Here is a 25,392-nt window from a genome sequence, read left to right as displayed (position 1 = left end):
TCTGCTTGCCATCTTACCCTGATTGAAAGAGCATTGAATTAAGCATCAGTTTGTGATACAAATCAGGCTGACCCTGGGCAACAAGTGGGCTGAGCCAAGTGCTCTGGAGAAAGCTATTTCAATAGGGAAAAATAAGCATAAATATAGATCATGGTGCTCAGAGGGAGAGTTTAGCTTTCCTAAACTCTTTATAGTGGAGCAATTCAGGTTTCTTAAATGAAGTATTTCAATAAGTAAAGTATTTTAAACTCCTCCAAACAAGGGTGCTATGCAAGTAACTTTAAAATACTGGCCGAGGATAGGAAAGTGGGTAAGATGTGCCAAAGAGATATAGGCAAGTGTAGGAAATTAATGTTATGGAAAAACCCTGAATTTTTCTGTTTGTGAATTAAAGCTGCCTTTTCTATTATCTGTTTACAGAAGCAGACACAGATCTGATAGTATCTTCTTTGAGGATTAAATTAACTTCTTGGCATTTTTTTGAATTAGGGAGCATATAAAGGCTATTTAATAGGAGTGCTTCATTTGATGAGCAGAAATTGAAGACAACAAGATTACATATAGCCCATTCTGCAGATCCTGTTAGGATTGTGCATCTTTGTGATGTTACCTATTCTTATCTGCTGTTGCAGTTTAATTTTTCACTTACTTGAAACAACATGAAGTGCTTCTATTACTATTCTTTCCTCTCCTTTAAATTAACTGTGGGTAATGGAGGATTTATGCTGCATGTACAGATCATAAAATAATTTAAGGAAATATTTTTCCAAGATGAGTAGAATTAAGATAAGCTATCTTGGTTTCCTGTGCCTTGTAAAATGAATATCACTTTTGCTACTGGGTAGTTCTCCCTGAACACTTGAGTTCAGTTGTTCTGGTTTGTGCTTGTGCCATTCTTTTCCACCATGTACTCCAGCATGACCAAATGCTTTGCTGAAGCAAGTCTGGAGCAGGGCAAAAAAGCTTTCCACTCTCCATTTGTGCAAATAGTTTGCAGTGGCAACTTGATAAAATTGAATGAAGTAGCCAAACGGGATGATATATGCTAGAAGATGGAATTACCAACTGGAAAACAAAACAGTCATTGCAGCAGATGAGCAGGCCAGAACAAAGGAGCTGGTGATGTAGCAGTGCTCAGTTGGGTGCAAATGAAAAAACACACAGACAATCAGAAAACACAAATAGAAAACTGGCAAGAAAATCCCTTCTGGTGCTTCAAAATATGCTCTTTGATTTCACTGAGGCAGGTAAAGATATTCTCAATATTTTCTGAAAAATATGAATTTACATAGCACAGAAAGAATTTTCTGAAGGAACACAGTTATATTTATTTGCAGTTAGAGATGAGAGAATTTAACTGTTCTGTGTTTCTACAGGATCTGTTTTTCTTTCCTAACAAATGCAGTATTCATGCCTGCTCTCTGTGGTGTATCTGTCTAGTGGTTGTTATTAGATGTGTTCATCCCTGTTGTCCTGTGTGCTGCAGTTTTCTTCCTGGTCCAGTGGATGCATGAAAGGTGCATGTGAAGATGGCAGAGCAGAATCCTGCAGGCAGGGGAGTGTGGATGTGCACACCCACACATTGCCCTGCAGGGCTGCCCAGAAGGTCTGTGTGACAGCCCACACCCAGCTGCTCCCACCCTGCCCCGGAGCTGCCTCAAGGTCAAAATCTCTTGTGCTACACGGCCACTTGCAGTGGGCTTGGGGTAGCCTGGATCAGGCTGGGCATTATCCCTGCAGCCCCTGTGCTGGGCAGGCTTCATCAGCGGGCAGAGCACCTTCCTGCCCCGGAGCTGAGGGGCTGTGTCTGTCTGAGAGCAGTGGCAGAGTCCTGGCTGTGTGACAACCCCCTGCAACACGAGTTGTGTGCTGGAGGAGCGTGTGATGGTGATCTGTGTGTTAGCTGGTGAGGACATACCTGTGCTTGACTTCCGTTTGGATGCTGGCCAAATAGCAAATGTGCATCCTCCTGTTTTTCAGGCTGTCTGCTTTATAAATAATAATTTTTGGGGAAGTGGACATAGGGGTGGGAAGATGAATATAGTTCAATAATTATTTTGATCTGGTGTGACAGATTGTTGTTGTTGATTTTTTTTTTTTCTCTCCTGGATATTTTGTCGTCTTAGCATTTTGGGGCTGTCAAGAAACATTTTATGCTGCAATATGCTATGTGTGTGTTTCCACACAGACTATATATGTGTTCACATACACAGCAGTAAATTTGAAAACTGTTACTACCATTCAGGAAAGAGATATTTTATCTATTGTGGATATTTCTAAAAACCACTACTTGAATTCTTAGTGACAGTAAGAAATGGCAAATAAAACTTAAGGATTTTTAGGAAAGGAATGGTGAACAAATCAACCTCATTTTTCAAGTGTACTTCTTTATCTCAGTTTCTGTGTGCAGATCTGATGATCCTGTCTCTTAAAGGTCACAGTAAAACTGATAAAATCTAGAAGAAAGAGTAGAAGGATGGTTAAAGGTGTGGAGCTGCCTGTAGAGGAGGAGAAACACAATAGATTAGGATTGCTGCACGAAAAGATATGATAATAGTAGAATGCAAAAATGAGGACGGGAGACAAAGAATATAGGAAGTGAGAATTATCTGCTTGTTGTAATATGGGATCTAGGGAGTGTCTGACAAAAATAGATGTTTTAAAGCAAGTCCTTTTTCATGGAAAGCTCAATTAAATTGCAGAGCTTGCTACCACACAATATGAAGGACAACAAATTGTATGGGACTTAAAATTCAAGAATTTCATAAAAAAATAATTATTTTGTAGGCTACATCCAATCCAAAGAGTGGATTAGAAACCAGCTCTAACTCAGGTTAGTTCTGTTAAGCTGCTGAAACTGCTGTCAGTGACAGGCAGGAGGGTCACACAATACATGCTCTGCTTCATGTTGTTAATTTACTAAGGGAAGGAAAAGGGAAGGTAGTATTGGGATAGGTGCCTTCTTATTTCCTTTTTCCTTAGTGATTTCTGTATTCAGTGATTGTGGCTCTTTGGTAGTGCAGGTCTCTTTGTTTTTGGCTGTAAGCCTTAAGAGGCAGATAGTGTTTTTATTTTTATAATTTTAAAAAAGTAAAAGTGGTACCATTTAGCCATGGTATTTCCTCTGGGATTAGCAAGGTTTGTTTGAGTCACTTTAGTTTGTTTGTAATTGTTGACAGTGCCGTTTCTCTTGAATATTCATAGCTGGATTGTGGCTGAGTGCACAGCCCACAAGGTGTAAGTCAATTATTAGGGGGGTCACAGAAGAGCATTATGCAAATCAGTTGCCTTGAAAATGTACACATATGTGCAAACATGCATATACATGTATTTTAATACCGAGTGCTGTTTTTATTCCAGTCTGGTGTCTCTTATTCCACCTCTGGACAGTAGACCTGTCTCCACTGCTGTAAGATAAATTGAGTTTGAATTTGTGCTCTGTGCTCTCAGAGGTTCCAAAGTGGAGAGTGCATTATGACAGTCCAGCAAAGATAATGCAAACAGAAGAGTGTGTTGTCAGGGGTAAGTGAATACTTTTGTGCAAGCTAGTATGTAGTAGATCAAACAGAGAGGAATCAGCACTGTAAACTCTGAGACTCTTCTTCAAAGCAACACTTGATGCAGTAGCAAGGCTCTCTATCCATTATTTGCTTGTTATTTTACCTGATGATGCCAGCCCAGTGATTTTAATTGATTCTTGTGGAGGCAGTAAATGAAAACTCTGACCATGATTCTGCTTTCTGCTTTTTGGTTCAGAAAAAACTTTTTTGGTTTTAATCTCCTGGAAGTTTATTCTTAAAAGTGCAGTTTAATGGGTTAGTGTTCTTCAGTAGTGTATTGGGGTAGAATACGAAGGTGTGTGACATGCAAATATGTGCACATGTTTAACTGAACTACAACAAATACTCCAAATTGAAAATTGGCTACAGTCATGATCCAAGTGACATATAAGATAAAGCTTCCTCTAAAACCAGTAACAGCACTGTAAATATTCATGGTGGTGTAATAAAGCATTCACCTTGTTAAAAGGGTTATCTGTACATCCTTAAAATTTTGTTTTCATTTAAATGTCTTAAAGGACAAAGAAATGAGTCATAAGGATTCTGCTGTCGACAATAAGCAGCACATGGTAATTTCCTGCACCTCAGACATGAGAAGGAACCTTCATTTCCACTTCTAAGTAGTAAATCCTGGGCGATTTGCATAAAGAAAATTTGTACTAGAGTGAATAATATTGCCTTTCTTCTCAGCCATATCATGGGGTGAAAGCCTTGTTGAAAATTTGTGTACAGGATTTGGAAATGCTTTGGAGGAATTTTTAGTGCATGTCTTTAGCCTGTAAATTCTAGAGCAAGGGTAAGCTCAAACTAGATCCAATTCAGCGCTAAATAATTCCTTTTTTTGTGGTATCATTTCCTTAGGAAATGGTGTAGGTTTCTAGGATGGGTTCTGCATCCCTGTTGAATCTTGAATTCAATCATATTTTGCAAAATTTTTTTTTGATGGAGGAAAACACTGTAGTATAACTGTGCTGAACATGTCAGAAACACGTGGGACTAACCCAGACCGTCAGACCTTCTGCCCTGCTTTGCATTTGGGAGATGTGCCACTTATGGGCTTGTCTGCACTGCTCAGTGCACTGTAGCACAGAAAAACCTTCTGTGTGACTTCAGAATGACCTACCTCATGTACCAGTAGCTCGTGCAGCTGTGAAGTGCACAGTGTAGACAAAATGTAAAGTCCATTTGTAGGTTACATTGGTTTGGCTTTTCATGTCTTTCAGAGACAGCAAGATTTAGTACTACTAAATCTAAAAAAAAAGCAGGAGTAGCTTATAATCAGTTTGTTTATTATCCCTTCAAAGGACTGGAATGAGATGTATGAGATGTTTTGCTGCAACACTGCAAGTGCAATTTCATTAAAATAGGACAGTTACAATACCTTTGAGATCCTATGAGACAGCTTGTGGCTTTTGCTGAAGCTGCAACACGATTTCCCAAAGCAATACCCAATTATACATGGAGTTATAAGACAATGTGATCTTCACCAGAGATGGAAACACTTGCTCCAAGGTATAATTTTTTTTTTTTTTCAAAATGTTCAGAAAAAAACTATTATAGGTCAATGGGTTATCATGTGGAAAAGTAATGCTCTGGTAAATGCTTGCAGAAGGCAGCAGAATATCTAAGCGGTTCTGGAGAGAGTGGAGTGGGGAAGCTGTTGTAGTTCAGAAGCTCTATAAGGATAGGTGAACACAAATGGTTAGAACAGGAAAAATGTACAAGTTCTATCCTAGAAATAGTGTTTAATGTTCTCATCCCTAATCTGGGTTTGAGAAGAACAATTACACGTGGGTGACCCCCATCCAGGCTAGGGAAGGCAGTAACTCAGTGACTCCCAACAGGAGTAGGTCAGTGGGCTCTGTAATGGCAGCTGAAACTCCTGCTGAGGCTGGCAAAGGTGTGCTCGTGGGAAAATAAGGAATTTCACAGCTGTGTTGGGGTTTATGGAAGAAAGGGCAAAGTGTCACTGGAGAGAGATGAGTGGGAATATGTTAGGAATGCCATGGTTTCCCTTTTTTCTTTCTGGTGACTGTGTTTTGTGAAGATATGTGACACATGCTTAGGTATTCACAATGAATCAAAAGCTTATTAAAGATGTGGAAAAGAGCAGAGACCTGGAGCTGTTAAAAAAAAAAATCATAATTGGGAAGGGGAAATGGTGATGCAAAGAGCAAGAGGGACTTTATTTCAGCTCCATAGGAGGAAGCGTCAAGGCTTAAAACCAGCAAGAACTTTGTGAACTCAGAGTTAATGTATTGAGTGCTTAGAATCTTAGGAGAATTTTTTTATTTCTCTTTTTTTTTTTTTTTTTTTTTTTGGTAAGGATTAGGCTCTACGCAGATAATTAGAAAATGCACAAGTATATTTGATAGGATTAAGAAATTATAAAGAATTTAAATCCTCATGCTTCAGCACAAAAGCCAATGAATATGACAATATTCTGGAGAATGTTCTTTTATAGGAATTTGGTTTTGTGTATGTCTGCAAAAGATTTTAAAAGCTTTAGAGAGATTGGTGTGGTGTCAGTGACAGATATGGAAAAGACACTGGCCTAGGCAAGCGAAGCTAGCTGATATGGTGGATTCAGTACTCTATTTACCTTCAGTGAATGTGTTGCTTACACAAATAAAACACTGAACTCTTGACAGAGGAACAACTGCAGGATAACAAGTCTTCACAAAATTACCCCAAAATTTTGTCTCAAAAAACCTTCACCCTTAGCCTTTCAGTGGAACTGTGACCTATAGCTGCAGATCCATATTGTACCGTGTTTTGTAACTGAAGAGAGCTAATCCTGGACTGCACAAGGGATACATGGACAGTTATCTGCATTAAAAATGGCTTATAGGAATTAAGATTTCTGGTCTTTTGCTTTTTACAGCACCTGCCCTGTTTCGATTTTAGTAGCCAAAAATTATTTAACTTGTGATTCTGCGGTGTAGGGCCTGAAATGACATGACAAGTATGTATTTCTCTTTATGCTGTGTTAACCACTCCAACAGAATGCAATTGCATGCTTCACGCAAGTACTTCAGGAAAAAACACAAATAAAAGAAATAAGCAAATGACTGCACAAATGAAATTAGACCTTGCTATCATTAATTAATCTGTATAAATTATCCATGTGACTCCTTGCCTTCTGTCAAAAGTGCAGAGATCAGAAACTGAGTTTCCCAGCTAAATCCAATTGATCCTGAAGATAAAAGGTTACTCTCTCCTGATTTGTCTAAGTGGCATAAAGCATTGTGCTTATTGTGGCACTTGTCCACTCTAAACAAACACTGGCATTCCTGGTGAAGGAGAAACCTATTGCTCTTGGTTAGGGCTTCTGAGTGATGGAAACTGGGGACTGTGCTCGACAGATTCAGTCTCCATCTCAGCTGGCAGGCACCCAAGGTGTACAGGAGAGCTTTATGCTGGAGGCTTTGTGTGTGACTTGCCCTTGAGAGCTCAGACTTCTCACAGCAAAGAGCTGAAACAAGAAGTTGCCAGCTGGTGCTCACCCCAAGTGGAGCTTATAGAGGCCAATCAGTAGCCAAATTGTTTTGCCTTTCAGACCCTTGGGAAATGTGACTGGTTTGTGGGGTGAAGTTGCACATGGGCATAGGAGGTGTCAGGTGAGGGCACTGGTTATTTAACTGCACCTGAGAGTTGGCATCTCCTGCTGAGGGTGATGCTAAGTGTGGGTCAGAACCTGAGGGCTCAACCCGAGTCCTGCCATGAGGGAAGTGAGGAGGCAGGAATGGGAGATGGTGGTGGTGACAGGAATGCCTGGTGCATTGGACTTCAGCTGCTTTTCAATTTTTGTATTAAAAAATGCATTTTTGTTTCTTTTCTCCCACCTCCCGCAAGTGTTTATATTGTAAAATTTTAAAAAAAAAGCATTCCTTCAATTGACATGTAAAGGTTTAATTGTTTAACCTTTGTTTATAAAAAGTTTAATATGTTCTTCATATGGAACTTTTTGTGGTTGATCTTTTGCTTTGTAGAGCTTTATATTTAAATTACTTCAGCAAGGGTCAGTGGGCAAGAAACTTGTCACTTCAAAATACCTGCCCTTTTTGGATCACATTTGCTTCCTCATGTATCAGCACATTGTGGGGTGAAAGCACAAAGAGGTGCTTTAGCTGCTTGCCTCGTGGGACTCTGTGTGCACCCAGGTCCCTGATTAGGAGTCTGTCAGCTCCTGGGCCTTGGTGGAGTTCAGCTGGTTGGATGCTGAATATTAGAAAGGGTATGTTCACAAAATGTGAAAGTTGTCTTCCAGTTAATGCAAAACAGAGATAAGTGTCTTGAGAGCATTGGTAGAAACACTGCCTTTCTTTTCATTGTGCATTTCTATGTGTTCAAAAATTAGTCTACAAATTGAGCAGCATTACCTACCTTTCTATTTTTCAGTTTTTCTGACAGTTTAGCTGATGTATTTGGTCATTGCTCACAAAACCCATTTCATTCAGTTTTGACATTCAAAGACACTGAAGTCTGTGAGTTAGCTGACTAGCTATGATCAGTGCAGTTAATCAAATGTATCATTAAACTGGGGGAAAATGATAGGCACTTTTGCTATTTAGAACCCCCTTTTGCTCACATAAGCAAGTGTACTGGGCACTCTCCTGCATGCACACAGGACCAAAGAAATGGAGAAAGTCCTAAGTGAGATGTTGCCTTTTGTTACACTGCACAGAAATGTCTTTTAGACTGGAAAGGGACTTGGAGTGGAAGTGAGAAAAATGTTTTTCTCTGACAGCCCAGGTTCTGTGTGGTGGGGGCCTAAATGTCCAGAGCAATGTGTCCTGCCCAGCAGGGTCTGGTCCTGCAGCTCACTTTAACACCTTGCTGTGCTTGGCTGTTGCTCAGGGAACAGAGGAAGCATTTTTTTCCTGCAGAGGATGCTGGCCGTGGTCTCCAGGGTGTCCAGCCTGTGTCTGGTACATGTAGTCACCTTGCTCTAGGAGAGGGCTGTGAGGAAGGAGCATCTGATATATGTCTTTGTTACACCTGGATCTAGTTCTGTAAAGTGTACAAGAAGGAGCCAGACTTCCCCCAAACTTTAACCCTGCTTTAGTCTTGGGCTTCATTAACACCTTCTGTTGGTACTGTGGCCAAAGATAACATATTGTGCCTTGGGCTCTACATCTAAGGAAGCCTGCTATTGTAAAAAAACCCCGGCACTTCTCTCTTGTAGAACTGAGAAATGGTTGTCAGTCTAAATATATATATAGGAGTGGTCTCCATGGAGTTTCTGAGACTAGTAAATGTGCAAGGTCGTTGTCTGCCAGACTGACAGCTTCAAGATGTAGATTTGGACTACATCAAAATATTCTTACCATGTGCAAATGAAGAGCCTCTGTGACAAAAGCCCCCCTGAGAACCCAGCTGACATGTCTATCCAGGAGGTAGTTCTTCTGGTTGCACAAAGTAGTTTCAGCCTGTGAGGAAATAAATTAATTGGATTTCATAGTAGTTAGTTTACTGAGATGAATCAGGTCCTAAATACAAGTGGTTCATAGTACTGCATGCATGATTAATGCTGTAGAAAATGCTTAAGAGCTGTGTAGAACTCAGGTGATGTGGGGAAGGGCAAGGTGTTTTCTACGTCTGTGGTATGTATTTAGACAAAGGTCCTTTAGTGAACAAATGTGTTCTGGCCTAATGCTCATGAAATTGGATCTTTGGGAAATAGCTGTTTGAAGTAAATTGGGAAGGTTGGATAGCTAACAGGAGCCATTGAGTCTGCAGAATCAGGCACTAGAGCTCTTGGGGGCTGTACCTCCATGGTGTGTCTAGGGATTTAACTTCAGAAGGCAATGCCTCACTTTTGGAGAGATTTGGGGAAATTTAAAAGCCCATAGTGTCAATTGTGCAGGTCATCATCAGTCAGACAAGAGGGTAATGTCCTGCCAGGCCTGGGTAGTGATTCCCTGCAGTCCTGTACCTTACAGTCTGGTTGCTCTAAGAAAACAATTCAGTGATTATGAGAAAAGAATTGATGCTGTGAAGAATGTGAGAATTCAGCTGGTGTATATAGGAAATGTTGTGGGCGAGACAGTGATTTTATAAAGATGATGTGCAGTAAAAAGAGAAGACATCAGAGTATAGCAGTCATACAATGACAACTGAAGAGAGCCCACCAGAGCCCTGCAGGGAATACCATAGTTCTTGTCAGGATGTCCAGGCTCTCAAGCTGACACTGTGCTATTTGTAGTATCTTGCTGTAACTTGAGTTTTTATCAGTTTAGGATTTGAGTGTTTCTTGCAGTAAAATTCCCTAATGCTTGGGGAACAGTGTGAGAATAGCAAGAAGGCTCTAGATGTTGACTTTATAAGATTTGTATTTTTTTCTACTTATGACTTGAGCATACAATCGTATCGTCTCAGAAAATCTGTATAATACAATAATAAATACCATTAGTGAGAAGCTGGTGACCTATGAACAAACAAACAAAAATCCCTCACTTGTACTGGTTTCTCTCATTAGAAATTCACTTTTCTAATAAGTCACATAATTTTTTTTCCTGGTAAAAACATTGATATTTGAAAGCAAGAACCTTCTCTGACCTACTCTTCCTTGTTTCAAGATTTGAGGTGCATCTTTTCCTTTCCTCAAACCAATCCCAGCTTGAAATTAGCTACTAGCTTCTTTGTTATGAGGTTTATCTTGTTAGCTGAAGCATTTTTCTTCCATCTGTGTTTAACTCTCTGCATGAGCACTGGTTATTGGTGTTACAAAGCCCTGTGGAAACAGACTCAAGAAGGTGTAATATTGAATTCCTTACTTGTCCCCATGTGATAATGCTTTAATAACTGTGCGTTTTGACCACAGTGCAGCGGTAACTCTCTTGGTCTTCTGTAGAATATGTTCAAATGTGCTGGTTAGAGGACAGGGACAAAATTATTTTGGTTTTAGTCTGTGACTAAAGACAGCTACCTGAAGGTGTTATATAATGAGATTATATGAGCACAAACATAAAACATAATAGCCAGTTAAGCATTCTTAGTAATAAAGCCTAAGCAGCACCTTATAAGAAATTTAATTTGATATTTCTGTATAGATCATGCCACAGGGCTTGAGTTATCCTGTATTATCTATCCACTCTGACAATATATATTATGTGTATATAACATAGTTACTAGCTACTGACATCAGATGCAGTTGAAGGAATTGTACAACAGCTGAAAGTAGAGCCTTTAAGGGAAGTAGTATATTCCTGTAGAATGTGAAGTGTTTTAAAAGCACATCTTTTCTATGTGGCTCCCTCTAGATGAGTCTGAATTTGTCTACCATAGAGTGACTTTCATGTGGAGAAAAATCTTAGGTGCAAGTTGTAATCAGGCTGATTTTTAAACAATTTCTAATAATATAATACCAAGTATTCTGCATTTCTGTTGGTTTGAGGTAAGCCTAGGGGATAATCCATTGTAATACCCGTTTATTCCCAGAGACAGAGGGTGACATAGTTTAAAAAAAATAAAAGGGTTGAAAATGGAAAAAACTTTCAAGAGGTCAGGTCTCATTTAAACATCAAAATAAAGAGGCCTGGTTTTGCAGAAGCCTCTGGTAAGGAACCATGTAAATGCTGAGACTTTTTGAAAATCTGCCCTCAGGTTCACAGTGGGAATTACCAGGTGTTAAACACATTTGAACAACTGGCTAATTTAATGTATTCAGATGAGAACTCCTGACAATTTGTGAATTTTTATGTTTTCCCCTGATTTGTCTCATGCAGAGCTGAAGGGGAGAGAGAAATTCAGAGTAATGCTCCAATAATTTTAAGTAGCTTTAGTAGGTGTTAAAAAAGTTGTGTGTGGTGTCTGAAGTTATTCAGTGGCAACTGCTAAAAGGTAAACTGGAGAATGCAGATTTGCAGTGTTTTAATGCTACCCAGTTTATAGCACTGGACAGCCATGGGAGATTTGAGATCTCCAAGCAAAGTGGTTTTTATATCACAAATAATAGTGGTGAGTGAGGACAGGAACCTTTCCTTGGTAATGAGTAAAAATAATTTTGGCATTTGTTATGTCTTTCATGAGTGAGGAAAGGAGAAAGTGTTCCTTTTAAAGTTGATTTTAGAAAATGACATAGCAGCTTTAGACTGTTGCTAGGCTTGGCATATTTGCATAATCTTTGAATGCAGTTGTAAGTATGTGATACATTGCAGAGATCTTTCAATAGATCAACCCCTAAAGCTTGTCGATAAATATAGGCTATAAATACATCCTGAGTCACAAGCAGATTCATAAACACTACGAGTCTTTCAGCAGTTGGCATAAATAAGTGAATGCTGTTTAGATAAGTGGGCTCCTTCAGCACGGCTGTGCTTCCCTGGCTATGTGAAGATTCCTGGTGTCTCCTCTGCCTTATGTAATATTGCTGTCCCCTTTGCTGGTAGAAGTAACAGCTGTGGGAGGGGAAAATCATAGATGGGACCATAAGGATAAGTTTTAGGGCTGTGCATTTCTGGAGCTGCTTGTTGGAGTATGGAACTCGCTGTCTGTGCATGAGACAATGGTGTAGCCTCATATCATTTTCCTTCTGGTAATGCAGCAGCCCTGACAGCATTGTGTGTGCCCCAGAATCTCCCTTAAAGTCTGAGGATGCAAAGTGCCACTTTGGAGCAATGTCTGGGGTTATTTGACTGCTGTTTTCAAGCAGACACTTTAGTGAGCCCAGTGGTGGATTGGGAAGTAGATCATGCGTCATTGTTTCGGTTTGCTTAAAATGTCGACGTGAGTGGGAGTGTGCAGTGCCTGGCACGTGCTCCTAATGTGCTGGGGAAACAACAGGAGAATCTTTTGTAGGTAGGGCAGAAGCAGTGTTGAGGAGGCTTAGGCTGATGCTCATCCTTCATGATTCAGCTTAAGGTGTGATGCAAAGGGGGCGAGTTGAAGCCTCTCCCCAAAGGGAAGCTTCTCGTGGCCCTATTTGTGCATGGGTCTCTTTAGATAGGAGGTAGGGCTGACGGGTTCCTTGGCTGTCAGTGCTGCTCCATGTCCAAATGTGCCCCTCGGTACCCAAAAATGGGAGGTTTTGTCAGCTTGTCTGGAGTCACCATGTTTGATAGCTTTTTGTAGATGGAAGAGGAGCGTTTTCCTTTAGTGCATGCTCCGAGCCTGAGTCACATTGACATTGAAATAATACTCAGTGTGTACAAGTAAAATAGTCCCAAAGGAGGCAACAAAGTCAGGCATCCCTGCAGAATGCTAACGAGGATGTAAAAAATACTCCTGTGTCATTGATTTGTCATGAAAGGCAGGTGAAAAAAGCAGAGGGTGAGAGTGCAGCTCATTCTGTGTTGAAGGGCAAAAGAAAACATAATTATTGAAGAACTTACAAAGAACAGAGATCAAATATGCAGTGCTCAGAAAAGCAGTTATGTTCTGTGAATAATTGAGATGGTTTGCAGTTAATTCTACCTCAGAACTAGTGCTGAAAGGGAAAAAGAAAAAAAAAAAGTCAAAGCTGATTCAGTTCCACCTAGTGCCTTAAAATAGTATTTTGATGCCATTGTGATTAATGTGTAGTTCTGTAGAACCATGCACTATTCAAAATTACCAGAAACGCTTATTCACATTTTTAATCACGCCAAACTACAATTCCAGGAGCAAATCTTCAGTAATGGAGTTACATTTTGTTGAGAAAACAGAAGCGCAGTTATTCTATACTATTGAATTTCAATTTTAGCTGCTTATGGCTCTTTTTATTATTAAGAAACCTAGAAAAGGCTTAAATTCTGGGTTATTGCACATCCTTAACCACTCACAATGCTAAATTGTTTTAATACCTACATTATACAGACTTTTCTGGTGCGGTCTTCTAGATCCACCCATCTGCAAAACCAATAGCAAAAATCAACTCTAAAGCAGTTAGAAGGCTTTTGTGCTCTCAGAGACACTTACTTTCTTAGGAGGAGCTAGAGAGAAGTGTCAGAGCTGTCTTTTGGAAAAACAAGGCCATCTCTTATCTGTCACCAGTGCTCTCAATTGATGCACTTTTATCAGTGGAGTGTGCTTTTTGCTGATTTCATGGCAGCAGCTTCTCCACACAAAATGCAGTGTATTCAATGAAGATTAACCCAAAAACCTTACTTGGAAAACAACTGGTGTATTTGTTGACCACTTGATGGCATCACTCAGTTGTGCAGAAACGAAACTGCGTTGTCAGTAGAGCAGGGTTACTTGTGCTTGGTGTTTTATATTGACCATCAAAAAATGGAGTTATTAATACACTCCCATAAATTAAATGAAAGACACAACTCTAGTTTTGATCACTGTTTTTATTCTCTGTTGTATATTACTTACCATTTTGGAGTAATTTTTTTGTCTGCATAAATGCAAACAGAAGAGTGGTCTAGACTGCTCCTCTGTGCTCGTGGTTCATTTTTCAAGGATGGCAGTTAGTGGTTTAGTGGGTTAGTACTGACACAAAGAATGTTGTCCTGCACAGAAATGGCTCTTTGGTTTGTCTTTCAGGTGGTAGTTCTTTAAATCTCCAGTAGCTGCAGTTATGCAAATGCCAAGGAAAGGATTTATGCAGCTGTGGTGTTCATCACAGGTCCTATGAAATGAAAGCATTTTGCAGCCTTCATACCAAAAGCTGTCTGTGTGTGTGCCAGCCAACACTGAGAATGTACTGAAAATGCTGAGCCAAGGGGCTAATGGAGCAAGCAAGGCACAGTGGCAATTATTTAGATATAAAGGACACTTCTGGTAGTGCCAGGGGAGCTCTGAGAGTTTGTACATGCTGAGAATTGGCCCCCAAGACATCAGGTTGTAAAACGTAGAGTGAAAGGAAGCTGAAGATGTAAAAACTGCTTCTCTTGAGCAGTTGATGTCACTGAGCAGGGACAAGGCCCCTGTTAATGCCCTGAGCCTGGAGGGATGGAGCCAGCTGCTGACCCCAGCACCTTATTCCCTTACCCATCCTCCTTGAATAATGGAAAAACAGTACAAAGACTGCCCAAGAACTGGGAGATGACCTTTAGAAGCAATTTTGCCAATTTTTTTGGTAAACATTTTAAAATCTTCATTCTTTCCTTGCTTTTGAGATGTTTTTCAGATGCTCCTTTGTCAGAGATATTGTGGCATAATGTTTATTTCATTCTTACATGCACAGCCTAATGTATGAATGTACTGGTACATCTGTCCTGCCCTTTCTCAGATAGCAAAGAGGAAGGAGGGAATATTTATTGTTCTCAAACATCTTATCCAAAAAATGGACACACCTAAGATAAGGTACTTTGGGGTTTTGGTTGGCTTGATTTTTTATTTTTTTAACTAAACCACAGAGGAGAAATCATGAATTTTCTTTCTAGTTCAAAGATGTATTTTGTTTTGATAATGGAGTAGGAAATATCCATATTCACTATATATAAGGTGATACTACAATAAAAGTGCTACCTAAAAGGTTTTTGCTGCCTACCTTTGTTGTCTTTTCTCTATATTATCAGTCATTATGTGACAAGTAACCATAGCTTCATGTAGATTTCCTAATAAAAATAATAAACTATTTGTTATTTGTAGAAAAGTAGTACAAGTATAGAACATTATGGTAAGTAAAAGTCTACAGAAATGTAACAAAAAAATAAGTTTATTGCTGAGTATCCAAAGGGAGAACAACTGCATAGCATGTCATTAAATGCAAGTTATGCAGGTTCATTATGAATTGCCATTCTCAGTTAAGGAAAGAAGCTGAAGAATAAGAAACATCATAAAATGTGAAGCATGAAACAAATTACTCTTCAGAAAACCCCATTTAGTGAAGCATGAGGTTCAGTGAGTTCTTAGATAACCAATTTTAATGTTGTTTTTCATACAACAATAATAGGAGTGAATCTTTGTATAAATCAATATTTGTAATAGAAGCATTCTCAGTGATATAGATGAGATTATTCTATAATATTTTTCTGCCTGATCAGCTAGTTTTCCACAAAAGCAATAAATTTTAAAGGCGTTTGGAGGCCTAAAGAGGAGTAAGATGTAGATAGCTAATAGTCTTTTGCCATTTTTCTGGGTGGCTGAATTAGCTGTGGGCCTGTGCTCCAACTTCACTGAAGTTTCTCATGTACTACAGCAGAAACATTCAGGTTTTGCTTAGATATGTATGAAAACCCTTCTGTGTTTTGTGTTATTTTGGCTTTTCCTGGAAGAATTGTATCATTAGCCACTTGAAATATTTCTTGGTGGATGCAGTCTTTCTCCTTGCATCGTTGTCTGTTACATTTCAGTGCTCCAAGAAACCTCCTAGAAGGACTTTTTCCATTTAATTTGAGAATATCTCTGTGGGTATGTTTCCCACAAACCTTACATCTTGATTCAAGACACAATTTTACAAGCTGATACATTTTTATCTCCTAACTCTTGGCTGTTTTAGTGCTTCACCCCAAAATTTTACATGTATCTCTGATTATCTTGAAATTGGCTAATGAACCAAATTGATATTTAGATTTTATCCCCATAATAATACAATAGTTCATTTGTATATAGCACATGACATTCTGCATCTGCTTGCTAGTTCAGTTTGGATCTGCTACCTATGCATTTTCAGCAGATATTACAGGCCTTGATATTCTCATTTAATATTAGGATTTAGGGTCCCAAAACCAGGGTTTTTCCCCAGAATCTGCTGTATTTTTCAGACTTTCAAAGATAAATAAGGTGAAAATTGAGTTTTCTGTGAGATTGACTGAGGAAGTAGTACTGAGGCAAGCATGAAGTCCCTTGTCTCAGCAGGAAGGTGGCTTTTAAAGCTAATCACAGACACTTAAGTGCCAACTTAATCACTTCATTGCGAATTAATACAGCATGTCTGAAGTTATCTTCCTTCCTTTGAAAAGCTTTCCAAGCAGAAAGGCAACAGCCTCTCAATTTTCAGTGTTTTTTTTTTTTTAAATGCAAGTTGTGATTTGGGTGACTCTTCTTTTGCAGTGCAGTAAAAACTTCCTAAGGGCTAGTCAAACTGAAAAAGAAAAATATTCAACTGAAAGCTTGAAGAGGATTTATTAAATATGAGAGGGCGTCCAGAGTGGGCAGGATAGTGATGCCCAGAAGTGAGAGACAGAGAGACATGGAAGTTTGAAGAGGCAGTGTGAAGCCAGTAGGTGGATATATATTGTTAGAGCTGAAATTACACTGGCAGCTGCTCTGTCGATAATGGAGGAAACAAAGGAAGAAGTGTCTACCCTTTTCTGATAATAGGAAATCTCTGAAGGGAGACTGAGAGATGGTCATGTTGTCACATTGCCAGGAGCAAGAGAACAGTTTATTTTGGAGTATTTTAATCCCCAGTGGTTTGGGGAGAGAGGGATTTAATTACAGAGATCTGAGATAAAGCTCTTAATGCAAATATCCCCATGAAGATAGTGTCAAATCAGGATTTTGCCATCTGCACCTGTCTTCAGAATTAGGAAGTACAGGAAGCAGTGATGCAAGACCTGAAGGATGATTGCAGCACAGCAGAAGTCTTGCATTGTCCCATGTGCCATGAGGAGTTCCACTGATGAGAAAGGTGGTGTGGATAAGGCAAAGTCTGAAAATTAATAGCTTCCTTTTCAGGCTTAAATGTGTTCTTAATGGAGTTAGAGATGTGGTCTGGAGTTCGAGATGTGGGTCACAGAATGGGAGAGTTTTGTATATATTACTATGACGTGAGAATAAAATTAGAGGCAATAGATGGAGAAGAAAGCAGTGTTTTGTGAAACACTGTGATGGGAATAACAGATAAAAATGTTAGTGATAAAGAGATGTGTAAAAGTGGGTCTCTGAAAACAGACTTCGAAAGAATAGCTTAGGAGAGCTACTTCACCAAAAGAATGAAAAGCAAGATTAATCAATAGTTTGGGAAACTTCAATGAAATCCAAGAATAAGCTTGAGAGATGGTCTGTTGATAGAGGCCAACACTGAAAAAGCACCATGACATGATTTATTTGGCTCACGTACATTAATGAAGATTTATTTTTTTAGGTATGATGATGATCATGTTTTCATTATGTTAGACTGCACATTTCTTACTGTATGGTTTGTATGATGTTGGTATCTTCTTAAAATGAAGTCTTATGGTTATAAGTAACTCTCAGCACACTAAACTAGTATCTATTTCTGTTTAAATAGCAGTCAAATCTGGGGCAGGATTACTAGAACATTTCTGTCCTTTCATCAGGAACAAATAAAGGCCTTGTTTTATAAAACCTATCTAAGTAAAGGTATCTGCAACATAAATAAATATGGAAGCATTTTAGTTAGAAGACTATTAAATGTATATTACCATAACTATAGTAGTTGAAGATGACTGAAGTTCTCAAGGTGTTTTGATTCCCCTTTCCCTTATGTTGGTAGTTTGATGTGGACCAAAGCATTTCAGATCAAATATATTCAGCTTGTAAGAATGTCAAGATCAGGGTTATGAATTTTTTATGCAAAAATCACAAGTTCTTTTGAATGCTCATGAAACTGCAACTGGTAGACAGAATTAGCCAGTCTCTCAGTCACAGAGTCAAGGATATCTGATTGTTGCTGCAAATACATAGCTATTGCGAAATTAAGCAGAAAACTGCATCTCTTTTCTGTGCAAGAAATTGTAGCAATGTGGGGGAAATACCAAAAAAATGAATTGGTCCACCAGAGTTTTCTCCCAGGATTGTGTAATCCTCTAATGTTCCCTTGCTAAGGAGTTTGGAGTTACCTTAAGAGCTGCTGAGTTTTTTAATGGAGTCTGTTATGTTGTTGTTCCCCATTGTGTTACTCACGTAAAAAGTAATACTTTCCTTCTCACCCTTCAGTGCAATAATTGTTGAGAAGCTGAACTTCTTGGAATCCATTGTATTTTTGTATAATGAAAGTCTTCTATTAGGAATGACATGTTCTTGTTTCACATTCTGTAATTTGACTAAAGAAAGCAATTCAGAAAACACGAAACTTTTTTTTTTTCTTCAGTCATTCCAGTTTTCATTGCCTGCTATCTCAAAACAGAGGCAACTGGAGCACGCACGTACTAAATAGCATATGCTTTCAGGCAGAACATAATCAATGGACAAAAAAATATCAGAATGTGAAGCATATTGACTAATTCTTCAGTCTAACCCATGGACACAAGCTACAAAACACTGGGAAAATGCCTCAGCTGAAATGGTCTTTGAGATAATTCAGCTATGTTTGGTGGGCTGTGCTGGGAGATAAGGGGGCCCATTTGCTGTGATCTGTTGCCTCTCTGGTCTTTCTGCTGTAATAAGTAGTAGCTTTTGGTTAGTGTCAGCCACTGAATGAAGGTTTTTCTTGTTACACAACTGGTGATCAGCTCTGAATTGCACAAATAAATGACTCTCTGAATGCATCCTCCCATCAGAAAGGGCTTTGTTTTTGTCTCCTTCTGTCTGGTTTGCAAGTAAATTGTTCCTGCTACAGCCCCGTGTGGCTTGCTGCTCTCGCCCTTAGTGACAGCAAAGCTTGCTGGCTGGTGATCTCTGCAGGGGTTTATGGCTCAGCTCTGCTGTTCTCTCCCTCTGTTCTCACTTCTCTGTTCCCTCCCCTACTGTGACTAAATAAATTACCTGTATGACATGTTCGGTTTTCTCTGGCAAGAAACCTGGGAAATCAAATCTGTTCCTGAACCTGGGTCTCCCATTTGGCAAATATAATGCCTCCCTGCTGTTAAATCAGGTCAGCTCTCAGGAAAAACAAAGAACAATTTCATATAGCTATAATCAACACAGAGTAAATTTAGATAATGCAGCTGACATATGTTTATTGTAAAGACCATCAAGGAAATAATTTTAAAAGCTCTTCATCTTTGTTGCATCAGGATACATGGTGAACATTCTGTGCACAGAGAAGATCAAACATTTTCTTTTTGTTATCCCATATCAAAGTGAAATAGATCTATTTTCTGTCTGGTCTAAGAAGATTTTTGGTGGAGTGGTTCACTGGTTGTGTGAGAAACAGTTATGTATTTAATTATGGAGACTTTATGTAATTAATATTAATTGATAATTAACTATTAATTTCTATTAATTACTCATAATCTACTTCCTTTGACTTTCTGACCTCTGAAAGTGGAAATATACTTAAGTGTTTGGAGGAGGATAAATAAATACTTTTTAATATATTGTGTTCTCTTTCCTGCCTTTCCACTGGTGATGAGGCTGCAGGTCACCTGTGGCAGTGTGGCTGCAGTCCCACAGCCTGTGCAGTCTCCTTGCAGAGGGAAGCACCACCACGGGCAACCTCCTCTCTCCAGCTGGCAGCTGAATTTCCTGCTCAGCTCTCTGGGTGTCCCAGGGGGCTCTGAATTGCACCCCAGAGTCTATTTATTCATACACTGTTAATGAGCTTGTGCTCCACTGCCCAGGGCTGTGGAGCATCTCCAGACCCCTCCTGTCCAGCTTTGCTGTGCTGGGGCAGCAGAGCAAGGATTTCCTGTGGGCAGGCTGTGCTTGTGCTTGTTGGGCTCTGAAACAACTGCTGAACACCTGAGCTTGCCCCCAGCCCTCTTCAAAGGTGGAGCAGACATCTCCTAGTGCCACTGGGGCACCCTCAGCGCTGGTGTCAGGCTAATCTTAGAGGGTCTCCTGTGCTGAGCTCCCAGGGCCCACTTTGCTGCCATTTATTCACTAGAGTTAGCAAAAACCAGCATCCCTGGCTGCCCTATGGTCCTACACAGTCTTCTCACCACTGACTGAATAGGTGCTGAGGGCCCTGGCTGGAAATATTTTCTAACTGCAGCTGAGTATCAGGTTGCCTGATCTGGAGAAGTCCTGCAAGAACACGACACATGTGGTGCCCTGAGCAGCAGAGCAGACTGCCCAGGCCCCCACATGGTCTGTGTTTCAAACTCAGCATGAGAATAATGCTGCATTCTCAAAAATGGATGGGGTCAAATGTATATGCTGTGTTTTTAAATGATACGTGGCTTTCCAGGTCTTTTTAATGACAGCTACGGAGTTGCTAATAATTGTTTAGTCATTCATGAGTTGTCCTGGTTCTAAACAATGCCTTTGTTGTTTCTTCAGTGCTCTGAGACACACAGTGAATGCTTTATATCAATTTAAAAATTCCCTAAAATCTCTACTGCATGAGGCAAGTCCTTGGAATGGAAATTGCTCTTTATTGTCCAAAATCTTCATCCACTGTTATCCAACAAGGATTAAGAGGTTAAAGCAGTGAAATGAGTTTTAAAAAATGGGAATTCAGTTCCTGCATGCGCCAGGACTGACCTCTGAAGCAAGGGCCGTAATCTCCATCCACATCAGCTACCGTCTCAGGGACTGATAGCAGTTGTTATCTGTCCTCAACTTTGGCATACCAGGACAGATTGCAGATACCATCCCCTCCTGTGAAGGTACAGGACTTCACTCTGAAAGGCTTCAGCTGATAGCATAATAGAAATAATTTCAGGTCTGTGTTGATGGCAAGGGAAAAACCTTCCTCATTCCCTTCTTAGCATGGAGGTTGGCCAAAGGAATTGGTGAGCTCATTCAAACGTGGCTTTACCTGTTGTCTTCTCCAGCCTGCGACCTGATGACCCTGGGGATCCTGGCGCTGGTGACATCGACGGGCTGCGCGTCGGCCAGCGCGCTGCAGTCGCTGACGGATGCCATGCACATCCCGCACCTGTTCGTGCAGCGCAGCACGGGCGGCTCCCCGCGCACGGCCTGCCAGCTCAACCCCAGCCCCGAGGACGAGGAGTACACGCTGGCCGCGCGCCCGCCCGTGCGCCTCAACGATGTCATGCTCAAGCTGGTCACCGAGCTGCGCTGGCAGAAGTTCATCGTCTTCTACGACAGCGACTACGGTAAGGGAAGGACAGCGCTTCGGGCGCCCTTCTGTTCGTTCCTTCTCGACTGGGAGGTGGGGAGGGAAAGGCAAAGGGAAGGGTGGAATACGGCATACTGGGTTTTTCACTGACATAGGAGAAAGCGTTTCGAGTGGATGCAGGTCTTTGTCTTGAAGGAAAGGTTGCTGTGAAGACTAGTTCTCAGAGAAGGAGCAAAGTTGCTTAGCAACACCTACCCAGACAGACAAAGTTTGAATCTCCTCACACTTTTGCAGTGAAATATTAATCAAGTGTTGACGTGGATCAGCAGGGGTCACATAGATGTGCAAGGAAGTTCAGCATGGTCTCTACCTGTTCCAGAAAATGCTTTCTATCAAAGCTGAGTACCTTTCTCTTTACAAGTAAATTTTCACAATGACTATTACTTTTTTCGCGTGCTTCCACACACTATTCTGTATCTAGACTACATTCACAGTGATATTCCTGGCATTAAACTGAAAAGTACAGTTAGTGTTTTCTCTAAATCTCATGCATTTCCTTCAGCAAAATTCTTACTTTGAGCTCAAATTTGAGGAAAAGGAGTCTCTGCCCAGGTACCTTATGACAGGCATGAAGAATAATAAAACCCCAAGTCTCTCATGCTGGGCTCTCAGAGGGAAAGGCAACTGTATATACGTTTTTTATATTCCCTCCACCCCTGCTCAACTGATACGAGCACTGTTCCATATGTTTAACTCATGGTACATTCAGCACCCCTGTCTTAACATATAGGATCTGTAATGGGGAAAATAATCTCCTATGGTACATTGTAAAACCCTGCTAATACTTTTGCTTTAAACTGTTACGCGTAATCTTTTAACGTGGTGATTTACCATGAACAGAATATAAAAAAAGCAAACTTAAGGTTAAATCACAGTAGGGAAAAATAATCTTATGTATATCTATGCATATAGACATGTCTATGCATGTATAGTTTACATTTTATACATCTTCCATCATTACAAAATAAATCTTTATTTGGATTCTCCCTATATATTATCAGATTTTCAGTGGCAAGTCAGAGAGAAATAGCATCTTTGGTTTTGAAGTTTAGTTAGTCCTGGTTTAAAAATCCCCAAAATCCAAGAAGCAAACAAAGGAACTACCAACAACTGAGTTTAAAAGGGTTCTAAAAGTCTTGGGTGCAGGTTTCTCTTCTCAGTTGCTAGATAGCTATTTGCTATTTCTTTAACAGGGACATTGAGGATGATAAGGATGGTTTTAAGTAGCAAATCAACTAAGACTGTAACATCTTTTTAATGACATGAAATTGTTTTAATCATGAGAAGACTTCCATGATGCTTGTAGAGCTAATCTGTAGGTTTAAAATCTAGGAACCCAGCAAATAAACTGTCCTGTAATTACTGTCCTCTGTAATACTTGAACAGTGAATGCTTTGAAAGCAGAAGTGCTTTTGGTGGCCTTGTGGTAGTGATAAAAATGCTGCTCTTTAGCAGAGGATTGGGTTTAAAGAGTCTAAATTATTCTAAGTTATCTCAAGAATGAAAGGGGAAGAAATAACCTTATTAGGATGTCTTAAAAACACCCCAGATGTTTGATGTGCAAATTGCTATTGCCTATTTTCCCTACTAGCCCATCTGCTTACTGAACTATGGTATACCTTATTCCAGTGATGCATCTATGTTTCTTTGTCTTTTTTTCCCTTTTTTTTCTTGCAAAGACTTAACACATGTCAGTAGCAAATCCTGAAACCCTTAATTCACATACCTCTAAATTCAGTTTCCATCAAATTTATCTTTTCCATTTGGCACAGACTGTTTCAGTAAGACGTTAATGTTATAGAAGATTGCCAGAGGCATTCTGCTCCTTCCAGTGGGGAGTGTGGTGTGCATTACAGCTCCTCTTTCCTTCTCCTCATGGATGTGACATCCATATTCCACTGGAAAAAATTTTTTCATAAGAATTTGGTGGGAGGGGTTTCCATAAAAAAGTCAACAGAACCTTGCCAGATCTGGGCATGGGTTGGTGAATGGAGGATAAATAACCCACTCCCCAGGATATTGCATGCTGAGCTCCAAAACAGATGCCTGGCTCCTGGGGCACTGAGCTCCCACAGAGCCCTGCTCCTGCTTCTCCAGCAGCACCTCCCTGCCCAATGGGCAGGAGTTCTTGCTGGCCGTGATGAGAGGGGTGATGCATTTGTGACTACAGAGAGTTTCCAGTACTAGGCTTTGATGGTTTTCTATAAGTGGTCCTTCTCTACCTGTTCTCTGAAAGTTCCTCTGAGTAGTGTTTTAATTTAAAGGTCCTTGGTGTCCTCCTTGTGGAATCTGGCAGATTTTCTGAAGACTAAATAGCATTGCCTAATTTAAAGAACCTCCCATGCTGTGTTACGTTGAAGCTGAAAATTATTTATTAGAGTTATTACTTGTCTCTTCTTTGGCATACATTTTGAATTCTAATTTATGTGGAAAAGTAATGGACTTGGCTGTTAGAAACATGGAGTAGTTTCTCAACAGCCTAACAAGCCCCTAATATTCTTGTAGTTACAGTAAAATATTTTTTTTTTTTCACACTGAAATGACAGATAAAAATGTACGCACAACTTCAGTGAAAGGATATAGTCCTTTATATAAAGTACCTTGAAGTCTTCAACAAGAAATCAAGAGATTCTGACTGAGTTTGTACCAACAGGGGAAAGATTGGTTGATGATTATCCATTCAGTTCCTCTGCATTTATACAAGAAAAGATAGAAGTTAATACAGATGTTGTATCTTTATGATTTAGCCCTTGTTTTTGCACTTCTCTCATTTATGGTTTGTGTGAGGTTTCAGAAGGTGCACAGAAACCTGTTCCTCATTGATCACACTTGAAGGTTGCTGTTGCTGAGACTGACATTCATTTTTTGGTGAAAAAAACCAGCTGTCCCTAAGTTTGCCAGTGGCTTTCAGATGGTGCTCTGTGGAGCCAGTTCTACTCAGCTGTAAAAGAACTTGCAGCAGAATTCTGATCTTTGTGTCATCCTAAGAAGATTCAGCTGTGCTGATGTATTTTGAATTATGCTTTCCTCTACAAGAGCATCTTCTACGCCTCTACATATATTGCAACAATGTGTACAGGCCTGCTGGGAAGTTTAATATTTTATTCTGCTGACCTTCTGGATGTAGAAGCATCAGCAGTCAAACTTTCTGACAGAAAAATTGGTAGTGATTGGTAGAATCTTACCAAGCTGTAAAATGACTATCAGTTTAAAGCACTGGGTACCACCCACCAGAAGATGAGGTTGGGAATTAAACAGTTGAAACTGTGCTTCTAGGGTGAGCAAATAAACAGATCTGTGGTTAGAGGATGGATTTGAGAATGGTTTTGGAGCCTGGATGTGAAAATGAAAACAATGAGGCATATTAAATCATATTTCTGAAGAGAAATGTGAGTAATAGCTATGTTTTCAATAGATTAACCTTACTACTGAAAAACACTTTTTATCTCTATAGTTAGATTAGGTCTCTGCTTTCTTTCATACACGTCTGAATATCTATATTACAAAATGTAAGATAAAATAGGAGTATTTTATGAGTCCATTTTGTCAATGAAAATGGTACTAGACCTGTGAAAAGTAGCTGTAATAGTTCTTAAGTTTTGGTGTCAATAAGTGAGTGTTGTCTGCTGAAGAAAAGTCTTGTATAAAGGTTTTACAGAAGAAAATTCTGAAGAACATTTGACCTTCCAAACTGAGCCATGAAGCTTGGTTTCTACAGAGGAAAAACCCCAAGGCTACAGATTATTTGTGGAGTTGTGTTATTGCGTGTTTTATTATCATTTCACAATGTAATGGTTCGTTCCCGTGTACCCCCACATTCAGCTTGGTTTGTCCCTGTTTTCCCGCCTTACCTGGGTGTCAATCCTCCCCCGAGTGTCAGTCATTGCCTTGGCCCCTCCCAGGCTCCCTGTCCGTCACTCGGTGTCCCCGCCCACACATCCAGAACCTTCCATCCTGGCTGCCTGGTGATTGGACAGGGGCCTGGGGCCCCGCCCATATCCATCCCTCATTGGTTCCCTTATG

At 40.0% G+C, this 25,392-nt stretch overlaps 1 protein-coding gene across 5 annotated transcripts in view; it reads left to right on the top strand.

Annotated features, from left to right (window-relative positions):
* The window catches only part of GRID1 (glutamate ionotropic receptor delta type subunit 1), a 516,570-nt gene that overhangs the window by 176,184 nt on the left and 314,994 nt on the right, over window positions 1-25,392 (top strand). For all 5 annotated transcript variants that reach the window (XM_085583261.1, XM_031505170.3, XM_077784530.2 and 2 more), the window contains exon 3: window positions 21,062-21,346. In XM_085583261.1, coding sequence (XP_085439387.1) covers window positions 21,062-21,346 — 285 coding nt within the window. The remainder of the gene's footprint in view (window positions 1-21,061; window positions 21,347-25,392) is intronic.

This window comes from Lonchura striata, chromosome 6, assembly GCF_050655825.1.
Source record: "Lonchura striata isolate lonStrDom1 chromosome 6, ASM5065582v1, whole genome shotgun sequence".
Taxonomy (NCBI): Eukaryota; Metazoa; Chordata; class Aves; order Passeriformes; family Estrildidae; genus Lonchura; species Lonchura striata.
The sequence above is the reverse complement of the archived record's forward strand: the minus strand, read 5'-3'. Positions and strand labels throughout refer to the sequence as shown.